Source organism: Lemur catta, chromosome 2, assembly GCF_020740605.2.
Source record: "Lemur catta isolate mLemCat1 chromosome 2, mLemCat1.pri, whole genome shotgun sequence".
In the NCBI taxonomy this organism is placed as follows: Eukaryota; Metazoa; Chordata; class Mammalia; order Primates; family Lemuridae; genus Lemur; species Lemur catta.
Genome location: NC_059129.1, coordinates 77172715 through 77186184, shown reverse-complemented (window position 1 = coordinate 77186184; position 13470 = coordinate 77172715). Strand labels below are relative to the sequence as shown.

General features: G+C 34.9%; 1 protein-coding gene across 1 annotated transcript in view; it reads right to left on the bottom strand.

Annotated features, from left to right (window-relative positions):
• The window catches only part of MEI4 (meiotic double-stranded break formation protein 4), a 129083-nt gene extending 126491 nt beyond the window's left edge, over nt 1–2592 (bottom strand). The window contains exon 1 of the mRNA XM_045542268.1: nt 2361–2592. Within this exon, the coding sequence (XP_045398224.1) occupies nt 2361–2592 (232 nt within the window). The remainder of the gene's footprint in view (nt 1–2360) is intronic.
• Nucleotides 2593–13470: the final 10878 nt, after the last annotated feature.

Genomic DNA, 13470 nt, shown 5'->3' with positions numbered 1-13470 from the left:
AGTCTGTGTCTATAGTTCTATCCTGCTCATCCCCTCTGAGTTTTAGGATCATACTTCTACTTTCCTTCTAGGTAATCCTTGTCTATTCTAAGGATTAACCCAAAGTCAGACAAACCTGGACTTAACATTTTATCCTATAAGCTTATTTCTGTGTCACTGTCTGAATTCAAAGTATTGCAATTCATTTAGTAAACTAGGATGGAAAAACCTCAATTATTCTAAATACCTTTATCACTCTTAACTACTCTCCGAATCATTCACAAATATCTGAAGTGTCTACTCTGAAATCATTTATAAATGTCTCTCCTTTTAGCGTTCATTATCACAGACCTAGTTCAACTCATTATTCTTCATATGGGCCTTGATCAAAGCTTTTAAAACTGGTCTCCCTGCCTTGAATCACCACTATAGCATTCCACTTCCATTCAACAAATACTTACTGAGCACCTTCTGTGTGTCAGGCTTGGGGCTGGGCAACGAGTAAAAAAATCCAGAGAAAAGCAAAGACCTCTCCTCAGTGCACTTAGACTCCAGTTCAGCAGATAAGACAGCAACTAAGTACATAAGTAAGCAAATAAATAATCCACCAGGGGTGCTTGTGTAAAGAAGTGTAGGGGCTGGGCCTAGAAGAAAGGATGGATGGGAAGAACGTGAGCAAGGTGAATGAAGGATCGGGCAAAAATGCCTGCCAGAAGCAGCTTGTTTGCTGAGTGCAAAGGTCAGCTGGAAACAGCTGACCTGTATGGAAGTTGTTAAAAAAATTAACAAACGGCCCTGACCCTTTGCATGTGTCCTTGGAAATAAATACGGGAAGGAAGTTAGCTGAGGAGGCCATTTTCTCCTTTAGATTTTGGCCTCTCCCTTCTCTCGAAACACTATGTGTTTCGAGTAATCATTCATTCCTTCGCTACTGAGCTCAGGAGCAAAAAGGTAGCTGCAACAAAGAATAACTAGTGGGGGATGAAATGTATATAGAGTATTCAGGGAAGACCTCATTGAGGAGGTGTCATTTAGAATAAGACCTGTAGGTAGAGAAGTGGCCAGCCACAAAAAAGAGTCAAAGAAAAGAGCCTAACAGAGGTCCACAGCAAGAAACAGCCTTCAAGGACTGGACAGGTCCTGGTGGCTAGAACCTAGTTCATAATGGGGAAGGTGTATGAGATGAGGTATGAGAGGTGAGTAGAAGTGATACCACTCACAGCATGATGGGCCACTATCAGAAGACTGAATCTAATGTGAAGCACAATTAGAAGCCAGGGAAGAGTTTTATGCAAAGGAGTGACATAATCTGATACTTTTAAAAATTTGCCAGAATTGTTTCTTAATCACAATATAAGTGTCAATCTTCTGCTTCAAAAATGTCCAATGGCTCCTGATGAATGGGGTGACCACATGTTCCAGTTTGCTGAAGTGAATCCAGGTTTGCCCCTGTTGTCCTAGTGTAATTATTGATAGACCTTCCCTTTTACTCTCACATGGGTCCTAGTGGGGGATTAATAAATTACATGGTCAACTTAATAATAATATACTAAAATATTCCTTAGGTTTACATTCAAGAACCTTCTAGACCTGATCCAACTGACTTCTCTTCCTTTCTCCCCATCACATCTTTACCTTGCAAGTGCTCTGGCCACTCTGAAATGTAATGCTGGTAGTGTTCAGAATGAGATATATATTGTCTACTTCCTGTGCCTTTGTCCACGGTCCTGCCTCTTGCTGGGTGCTGTGTAACCATTTCATTGATGAGTGGGCAGATCCTTGAGGATCAAACCCAAGAAGCATTCCCAGAACCTAGGCAGAATGAATGGCTTCCTCCTCTTTATTTCATCAATCTATTATAGCATGTGTCACAACTGGGTTAATTATTTGTAGGTCCGTTTTCCCTCCTAGAAGGATAAGTACTTAATGGTGAGGACAGCACCTCCTTTTATGTGTTTTTGGGTCCTCATCACCCAGCACATGTCTTACTTATAGCTAGTATTGATATATGTCTTCTAGATGAATTATTTAATACAAAAGCAAAATGAAATATATAGTAAGATAATAAAGTTGAACAATGAGATTTTAAAATGAATTTCTCTAGTAAGCTTAAAACATTACTGCATTCACATCTAGACTATTTTCAGTCTCTAAGTTCATTCCCTCCAAAGTCCAAAGTAGCCCCATTCATAGAAAGCGACAATAAACTTTTAATGAATGATTAGAAGTAAAAAAGTCCTTATTGGGCAAAAAGAAGAAGAAGAAGTCTAATTTTCAAGGAAACTAAACAGTTTTATGTTTTGGTAACAAATTTCTAAATAATTGTGCAGCTGAAATAACACAGTCTGACACATTACCAAAAGGCAATTTCATATACTCACCACTCTTAAATGATCCTGAACAAATTCTGCTTAGAAGAAGGTTCTGACGTAATTGCAGAACTTCAGCTTCCAAGGCTTTGACTTTTGATCTCCACTTTGACTCTGGCTCAGACACCAGCATTGCAAGGTGTTCTGTGTATTCTCTGCTACTTCTGTCTGCTGGTTTTGAGTGGATAATTGCCAAGGCCAGAGCCAATTTTGAAGTTCTCGAATACCATTTTTGAACATCCATTGTGGCTTTTGTTCCTAACATTTAATAAGAAAAAAAGTTACAGAAATTCCTTTTTATGTTTGCAGTGCATTTCATTTGCTCAAAATTGATTTTTTGGAGTAACACTAATTAATGTTTGTAATAAAACTTGGCACCAAGTAACACGAAAAAAATCTCAGAAACAAAAAACAGTATGAGAAAAACATGCAGAAGAAAACTGCATACACATGCATATTAAGTATGTTAAGATTCAAAATAGGTTTAGCAGCTTGATGATTTTTGGGGGTGCAAAAACACACACTATTCATTTAGTCATTTCTAACTGGAGATACACACAGAATCTCTAAGGGAGCATTATAATTATATATAATTATGTATACATACTATATATATAAGACTTCTGCTAAGTCTTGCATTCCTTAATGGGTCTTTAACTGCTATTCCTGACTCTAACCAGCCCCCTCCAATTTACATGGAGAACAATCTTTTAAATATTTGTGCCATTTAAGTTGTGAATCTGTTCTGATTCTGTGTTTCCAAAGATTTTCAAATGCTGCCCTGAGCACACTTTTCCAAACCAACACTGTGTCACAGTCTTACAATATAAGCGCACTTATGGGAACAACATGACAGACCATGACATTCATTGGTTTAATATCATCATCCCTATTGAAGCATAATCCCCCTGTGGCCACCACCGTGCTTTATTACATTATCAGGAGGGCTTTTCACATAAAATGTGCTAAGTAAAAATTTTTTAATGAATAATTAAAAGAAAAATGGTGCAGAAAACTCAGGATTTTTGGTTGCTACACCAATCATACTAACGCAATTTCAAACTCTTCATCCCACATTTCAAACTTTACTTTTTTCAATATCTCAAGCCTTTTCTTCCCCTGTAGTTGGATCACACTCAGTCAAACAGACACATACAGCCCAGGTTCATTCCTGTTCACATCTCTGCTCACAAATCTTCCCCACTTGTGATGCCTTGAATCTTTATAGCTGCCAAAGCCCTGGTTGTGCACCCTTCAAAAAACAACTCATATACCACAATATAACATCTTTTCAGATTTATTCCCATCCACACTGATGAATAACTATCTGATATCCTACAATTTAGCACTGAAAATATACAATCTAACAGATACCATAATGCTATTTTATTATAATCAATGATGAACACAAAAATCTGTATACAATATGTTCATCACAGTGTTATTTATAATACTGAAAACTGTGACTAACCAATAGTTAAGTAAATAATGGTATGACTATGCAAATGAATATTCGTCATTTAAAATTAGATTTTCAGAGGTTTTTTTTTAGCATGCAAAATTGTTAATGATATGCTAAGGAAAACAAATGAGAACATAAAATCATGTGTGCAATAGGACCCCAATTATATGAAAAATGGGAAATATAAAAAATATAATTTATCTCTAACTAGAATTATTGGTGAGTTTTATCTTCATTTCTTCATATTTTTCTAATTATGTGCAACAAACATATCAAATTATAATCAAAAAATTTATTAAAAAATAGATTTCCAAAATCAAAGTACACAGCTTGATATTTTCACAGCCGTAGAATACACAAAGCACTAGATACTGTTAATAAGGACAAACTAAATAGATTTATAGGGCCACTTATTTTAATTAGCTTTTTTCAACAACCATTTTACTCTCTGGTTAATCCTCCATCTGTAGTCAGTGATAGAAGCAGTGGACTTAACACTTATTACTTTCAGAGAAGATCCTATGTGCAGAGAAAAGGCACATGGTTTTTGAGACCCACCTTCAAGAAGTAAGCCCATTAGTATATATACAACAGTACTGATTTAAAAAAATGCAATCTATTCAAAGATGTTTCAGTTGGAAAAGAATCTCACATTCAATTATGAATGGTGGGAATCTAGGCTGAAAAAAAAAAAAAAAACTAGAACAGAGTTTATTAGCACAAAAGGACACAGTTCTCCGGATAACAAAACCACAGGAAACTCCCTGTCATCTTGCAGAGATGTTTAATTAATTGATTTAAACAAGCTGATTAATTAAATGTTCTGATTTTTAAGTCATTGTATAGGATTTGTAAATAGTCTTAAAATCATGTTGAATATCAGTTATAGAAAAAAGTTCAAATTATAAAGTTCTTCTAGATTGTAACCATATCAGGGTCACTTGTCTGAACATTAATTAGAATTATACAACAAATCAACAGAAATGATTGCTAATAAAGATGTTTAGCACAGGCTTGTGGGGTATAAAATCACACTCAAAACACACATAGAACCACAACATACAACCAAACAGAACCAGATTTTTCAACTGCTTCTTCATGTTTGTGTGTATGTATGTTTACAAATATGTCTTTTTAATTGTAGGATAGCATTTCTATTCTCAAAGTGTCATTTGCAAAATAAAGATAATTCTGTTTTTCCTAATATTTCATGGAAGAAAAGTGAGCTTCTATGATATATTAAAAAGTATATATTTAGCCTTTGTCCCTGGTTCCTGACACAAGCTCCTAAGTCCCTTATAATTTCCTAAGAGGGAGGAGATTATTTTGTTCTAATGAGGTTAACTCTTGACAGGCCCCTAGACAGCTTCAGGATGAACACTGGTTACCAAAAAGACTAAACCATAATCAAAAGCTTAGAACTTTCAGTCTTACCCCTCAACCTTCAGGAAAGAAAGGGGAACTAGAGACTGAGTCAATAATGGATCATGCTTTGCTGATGAGACCATGATAGAGACCCCTAAACAATGGGGTTCAGAGAACTTCTGGGTTGGTGAACACATCAAGATGTTAGAAGGGTGGTACACCCAGACAGGGTTGTGAAAGCTTTGTGTACTTCCCCCCAGTAAGTGGCCCTATGTCTCTCTGCCATTTGGATGTTCCTGAGTTGGATCCTTTATAGTACACTGGTAATAAGTAGAGTGCTTCCCTGAATTCTGTGATTTATTTTAACTAAATATCAAAGCTTATGAGAGGGGTTTGGGGAATCTTTGACTTTATAAGTCAAATCAGATAGAGTACAAGTAACCTGGGGACCCAATGCTTGCAACTGGCATTTGAACTGAGAGTAGTCTTGTAGAACTAAGCCCTTGAACCTGTAGAGTCTAATGCCAATTCCACTTAGCTAGTGTCAGAATTGAATTGTGTAACATCTAGTTGGTCTATGTAGAATCAGATAATCGGTTATCGCTATTAGAAAACACCCCAGCTTCCTAAAGATATTCTCTGCTTAATTGAGGAAAAATCAGTAGTAACTTTCAGAAATCATTTTTAAATTTAATTTATGCTCAAATAATTATAGTAAATAATTAAAATGATCACTTAATGTTCCCCCAAAAAGTATGTAGTGTCTTTCAATTCTTAATAGCTTAAAATATAAAAAATTAAATCTTTTTAGAACAGAGCAGTAGTTCAAATAGGCTTTCTTTTTCTTTGATTTCAGAGCAGTCCTTAGCATAACAAAGTCCCCCATGAAGCTGCAGGAAAATCTAGTCACATTCCAAAACACCCTGGATTTTTCTTCAGGAAATGCATGCAGATACAAACTACTCTGCAAACACTATTTTGGCAACTTTTATCTGCAACATTTATCCTGCCCTCATTTTCCCTTATTTAACTTTAATTTGCTATCAACTAGCCAATTCTCTGAACTGTCAAAAGTGTTTTGAATTATAATCCCAGAATCTAAAATTAGTTCATCCCCAAGATCACTGATGAAATTTCTATGAAGAATAAGGTCCCAGATCATTCCCATACAAGACTGGTGGGAGTTTAAATTGGATAAGCATTCAGGAGAATATTTTCCTAATATGTATCAAACACCTTCAAAATATTTATTCCCTTTTGTCCCAGCAATACAAGTTCTGAGATTTTATCTTAAAAAAAGATCAGAGTTTCATATAAAACTTTATGCCCATAAATATTTATAAGATTATTTATAATTACTAGTTAAAAAACCCTGCACCCAGCCTAAACATCTAATAATAGAGATTAAATTGTGACATATCATATAATTTAATTGAAAATGTTTTTTTAAATATTTTAAATTGTAGGTAATATTTCCCATATGCACATTAAATGCAGAGTGAAACATAGAAAATGCAGTGAAATTGCAAATTTGAAAAAAAATCTATAGTTAGGCATGGATATATTGAGAGAATGAGAGATTAAAGGGGAGAAGGAAGGAGAGAGGGAGGAGACAAAAGAAAAAGAGGAGGGAAAGGGAGAAGAAGGAGGAGAGGGGGAAAAAAGACTTATTTACCAAAATAAAAACAACCATTTACTATGAGTTAAGGAGATCTGAATGATATTATTTCCTTGTTTATACTTTTCTATAGATCTCAAATTTTCAGAATAAACATTATAAAATATACAAGACATAAAAATGTCTAGTACTAATCCTACAGAAATAGTCCCTATTCTATATTTTTCAAAGTAGAAATTATAGAACATGTAGAAGAATGAAACTGGACCCTTATCTCACGCCATACACAAAAATCAACTCAAAATGGATTATAGACGTAAACATAAAACATGAAACCGTAAAACCACTGGAAGAAAACATAGAGAAAAAACTGCATGACATTGGTCTTGGCAAAGACATTTTGGATGCGACCCCAGAAGCACAGGCAACAAAAGTAAATACAGACAAGTGGGACTGCATCAAAATAAAATGCTTCTGCACAGCAAAGGAAACATCAACAGAGTGAAGGAACAACCTACAAAATAGGAAAAAAATTATTGCAGACCATACATCTGATAAGGGGTTAATATACAAAATGCATAAGGAACTCAAAAAATTGAATAGCAAGAAAATAACTAAATTTAAAAAAGGGGAAAAGATATGAATAGACATTTCTCAAAGGAAGACATACAAGTAGCCAAGAGGCATATTTTAAAAATGTTCAACATCACTAATCATCAGGAAAATGCCAATTAAAATCACAATGAAATATCATCTCACATCTGTTAGGATGCCTATTATCAAAAAGACAAAAGATAACAAGTATTGGCCAGGATGTGGAGAAAAGTGAATCTGTGTATACTGTTGGTGGGAACATAAATTAGTACAGCCAGTATGGAAAACAGTATTGAGGTTCCTCAAATATTAAAAATGGAAATACTGTATGATGCAATGCCACTTCTGGGTACATATCCAAAGGAAATGAAATCAATGTGCTAAAGAAATGTCTGCACACCCATGTTTATTGCAGCATTAGTCACAATAGACAGAAAGTGGAATCAACCTAAGTGTCCATCAATAGATGAATAGATAAACAAAGCATGGTATATACCAATATGTATGATAGAATATTATTCAGCCTTAAAAAAGAAAAAAATCCTGTCATTTGTGACAAATGGATGAACCTGGAGGATACTATGCTAGATGAAGTAAGCCAGGAACAGAGAGACAAATTCTGCATGCTCTCACTTATATGTGGAATTTTAAAAAGCCGAACTAATACAAACAGAGAAGTATGTGAGGAGACAGGTTAATTAGCTTGATTTAATCATTTCACAATGTGTGTGTATATATATAAATGTGTAATATACTACATATTAATATATATATAATGTTTGTCTATTATACCTTACTAAAGTTGGAAAATAAATAAATAGGAGCAGGTTTTCAGCTGGAAAAAAAAAGGAAAATGAAGAAGGGTATTTTATGAAGTCTCAGAGTTCTACACCAATCATTTTGTGACTGTGATGAGAAGCCCAGCCTGCAGTGCTCACCTCCTTAATTAAACATTTTCAGCTGTAAAATACACCATCTTTTCATCAATAGCTTGGGAGTAGAGGAGAAGGATACAAATGAAAGAACAGCACATTCAACATAATGTTCACAGAAATTTTAAACTGTCAAAGTGCTGTCAGAATTGAGGAAACACAGTCAACAGAATGAAAATTCTTGCCTCCTAGTTTCTCTAATCTACCTTCTTGAACAGCTTTCCCAGATTCCACTAAGCCTGTTGACTTTAAACAGTTCCATGGCCCACAAGTGATGCATGCCCCTTCATCCACATGTATTTGGTATTCTTTCCACTAATTCAAATGTCACAATGGATTTTGGAGGTGTGGCAGAAAACTTTCCTATATGAGGAAGCAGCAAGCTACTATCCACTGTATCCCTGATGCCATGAACACTGACTGGCTCATAGTAGGCACTCTGCCGAGTGCTTGAATGAGTGAATGAATGAATGCATATGTCAATATGAGTCATACAATCACAGGACTACCTGGCCAGCTCTTAACCCTGGCTCTCATCAGTAAGCTTTTGTCGATTACACACTAGCAGAATGGCATTGGAGGGAATACAGATTAGGAGGGGAACTTAGTTAAACTGAAGGTCACATCTGCCTCTCTTCACTCAAGGGTACATCCTTTTTTGACTATTTCCAGTGAGTCTACTCCCTCCAAGGTATTCCTTTCTACAGTATACTCTTAAACTTTCACCAAAATAATTTTTGTGTAAAAAAAAATACAAGAAAGATAAAATCAAGTTCATACATGGTTTTAGGTCACAGGGTAAGCTATAAGGGGGAAGGCTAGATTTTTATCTCATGTGAATCCTGCCTTGTCAGTAAAGCAAGAAACTGAAGGACATTGGCTGAACATTCCTGAAATCACTGAGATGAATATGATATGGCAAAGTGTGAGTACAGGAGAAGGTTCCCACGTACCATGATAGTGAAACATGCATTTATCAAATATCAGTCTAGGGTGAAGCAAAGCTGGCAATGCCAGAACAGTAAGATATTATAAGATTTTTTAGATAATTAGTATCATTAAAGTTTAGACAGGGACTAACATATAATTTTTGCATTAGATCCAGCTGACAAATTCCCTAATTCTTGTTATAGTTTCAGCACATACTGTACTATAAAGTGCTAAGCAGATTAATATCATGTGAAATTTTACATAAAAGAATCAGGAGTTACTCAAGATTTCAAATTTCTCTACTTCAATATTAAGGGGGACTTTAGAAGCCTTTCCAGCAGAGAGTCTCCGCATGACAAGAGGCTTGCAAAGATAAAAGGATACTGGCTTTTTTTTTTTCTTTCTGTTCATGCTCATCAAAACAAGCCAACTATTTATCATTTTCCTCTTATTGAAAAAGTTAACTAATCATAGATTCTAACTGTCTGCAGTCTCTTAGTACTATATTTTTAATTCCCTCCCACACCCCAACACCTTGTCTTCTGATTTCTCATTGCTCCTTTGTTTTGTCATAGGAAAGATCTTCTCCGGATTCTGGCAGAATTTCACATGGGAAAAACACATCACACACATTTTATAAATTACCAAAATGGACAATGATTCAGAGATGCAGAGTCATGTACACATGGTACAATTAGCAGCTGTATTCTACTGTGTAAATCCATAAAAGGAAAGAGAGCAGATATTTACTATTAACATATTTTTATTAATAATAATATTTTGGAAAAACCATAAGTATCTCCTGGTTACACTGGTATTTCACACTGATATGGACATAATCCTTATCACAAAAATAACCATATCACTCATAGGGTATATTAAAAAGTCTATTGAATTACATAATTCCATAAACTCCACAAATCTGAATTCTTTGTAAGACTATATATACTCTGGAGGTTAAAAAAAAATAACATGCCATAAAATGAGGAAGCCTATAAGATGAAGCCAGAAACCAAAGAAACAACCAGAAGAGACAACCGAGAGAGGTTTTATTAATACCAATCCTAGGGTAGAAACAGCTAGCTTCTGGAGAGCAGCTGTGCCAGAGCTTGTGCTTCAAGAGAAACAGAAGACTTAACCGGGGAAATGATGAAGCAAAAAGTCCCCTGAAACAGGTAAATGGCCCTATCCAAAGTAAATGACACATTAGGAAACAGATTTTTTTCCCTAACTGCTAGTATGTAATGCCTTCTTAGACTTCAATTCTGAGTACAGTGAAGATACAAACTCACGTAAACACAGTCCCACAGAAATATTTTCTTTAAACCTCATTTTTAACTTATATATGTCCTACTTCTCGTCTTATTTAAATCTCACCAAGGAGAACATTACAAATGTCAGAGAACAACTGACAATGCGTCATGGCTTCTCCTAGGGCTTCATTTTATAAGCAAATCTAATACTTCTTTTATTGTCTACTTGGCTTTGTCTTTTAAAAAACAATAGAGTTCTACTTTCACTAGCCTAAAATAGCCTATTAAGAGAGAAGGATTGTTTCACAAGTATGGAGCACTTCAATTCTATATATCTTCTGCCATATGATCTCATTTGCATTTCTGCCCCTTTAAACTCAGCTCCTCAACTTGCTCCAGACAACAAAAGCCTTGGTTCTCATGCAAGGCATACGCAGAATAGCAGCAGCACAGAAATCTTATTTTTAATAATGCCATTTGTATTAAGTATTTCTAGAATCTTTTTTATGGTGCTATCTTATAATGATCAAAGAGGTCTTTTATTGATAATAATATCAATCTATTTCATCTAATAAATGAAATACTCAAGCAATAGGAACTAACCTTGGCTGCATGAGTGGTTCAGTTCAACTCCAGGGGAATAAATTAAAGTCATTTTTTAAAACCATAGAAATTTCTCAAAGTAGTCCATTCTTTAAAAGAAATTCATATCTTTACCATATCACAGTTTTTTTGTGTCTAAATCTATTGGTTCTGTTAGTTACTACAAGAAAACTATGAGTTGATTTTCACCCCCTTACAAATCTTACTGGAATAGAGAAAATAAAGGAAAATCATTAATTTACACATACAGTCTATGTGGCAGTTTATCTCAAAAGAAAATTTTACCCAGGTGTTCTACTTAAATTATTTGATTTGTATCTAAAGGGCTAAATTGCAATAATGTAGACTAAGGAGATTAACTATTTTCAGACAAATAAGAGTTGAATATAACTGAAAATACAAACAGTAAACATAAGAAATCTGGTAAGGTTATATTAATATTAGACAAAAAACTTCATGACAAGAAAATATTACCAGAAATATAAAGGAACATTTCAAAATGATAAGAAGATCAAGTCATCAGGAAGATTGAAATTCTAAATGTGCATGCACATAATAGCAATAATAGAACTTTAAAATATATGAAGCAAAAACTGAAAGAACTTAAAAGAAAGGCAAATCCACAATCATATCTGAAGTTTTTAACACATTTCTTTCAGTAATTGATACAACTAAACCTTGAATAATGATGATGATGACGATGATTTAGAAGATCTAGAAGACACTACCAACCTTCTTGATCTGATTGATATTTACAGAACGCTATATACTTTATAGATGAAGAATGCATACAAATTCTTTTCAAGTTCATATGGGACTTTTGAAAAGACACATCATATGCTGGGACAAAATAATTCTCAATAAATTTCAAAAGACAAATTTTATACAACATGTTCTCTATTCACAAGAAAAATAATTAGAAATGTCTAAGAAATCCCTCAAATATTTGCAAAGTAAACATATATCTAAATATTATTGGGGATAAATAAAAAATCAAAAGTATAATTGGAAGATATATAGAAGAAATGAACTACTGATGTATTCAACATTGTGACTGAATCTCAAAAATTATACTGAATGAACAATAAAGACAAACATATATATACTTTAAGCTTCTATTTAAATGAATTTACAACAGACAAAATAATCAATAGTGAAAAAAATCAGAATAATGTCTCTTCTACATGTGTAAAGGAGCTGACTAGAAAGCAGAATGAAGGGATTTTCTGGGCTGAGCTAATGTTCTCTATCTTGATATGGAGCTGGGATATGCAGGTGTATGCATTTCTTAGAGCCATCAATGGTGCACTTAGTATTTTCCATTTCATTGTATGTAAATTGTACCTCAATAAAGTGGAGGTTTCTCACCAAAATGGAGTTTAAAAAGACCATATTTACACTCCCACCTTAAACAACTAGAAAGCAAAACCAAAAATATAAAACAACAGTGTTTAGCGTTAGAGTGGTCAGAAAGCAGTGCAGGACTATGATTCCCTAGAGAAGGGACATAAGGTAGTTGAGCCCCACAACTGCACCAGCTGTATCAGCTGAAGGTAGTTTCCAGGCAGTGGTCTAGGGAGGTGGGACCGAAACAGGGCCTAAATGTCAGGGTGAGGTCAGAGAGTCCAGACAGGCCAGAGACACAAGAATTTGTCAGAATAGACTGCCATAGACGAGGGAACTATACAGAGAAAGAGCTCTGAAATCTACAGAGAGGTTCCTTGAACCTGTGGCTACTAATCTGTACATGTGTGACGGTAAACTATCTAAAGTCCAATAGTGTCAATGTTTCCCAAACAGTAAGTAACTCGGCAAATCCTTTAAAGGAAGAATTTGATGAAAGATTAAACAAATAAAAGGGGTGGGGGGAGGGAACAAGAAGTATTTGTCTACTTGCAGTTTATTTTGACCATATGTGGCTGCCACTGTGGGCAAAATATCTGGGAAGAAAAGGATAAGAAAAGATAATGGGCGGAAAGGCAATACATGGGCATGTGGCTTTTCATGAATGCAGAGAACACAAAGCAGTCCAAAAAAATGACAGAATCAGTGCTTCCTCCTACTTTAGTCTACTCTAGTGGATCTCACACTTGGGCCTGCCTTGGAATCACCAGGAAGCCTCATCAAACACAAATTCCTATGTTCCTCCACCAGCGTTTCTGATTTAGTATGTCTGGTGTTGGCTGGAGAATTTGCATTTCTTACATTTTCCCAGGTAATATTGATGCTGCTGGTCCAGGGACTAATCTTAGAACCACCGTCCTACTCCATTCCTAGAAATAATGTCACTTTTGAAAGACTGCAATCACTTTATCTATGCAATAGTCCAATTCAAAACTTTTATGACTTTCAGCCCTAAAATAAG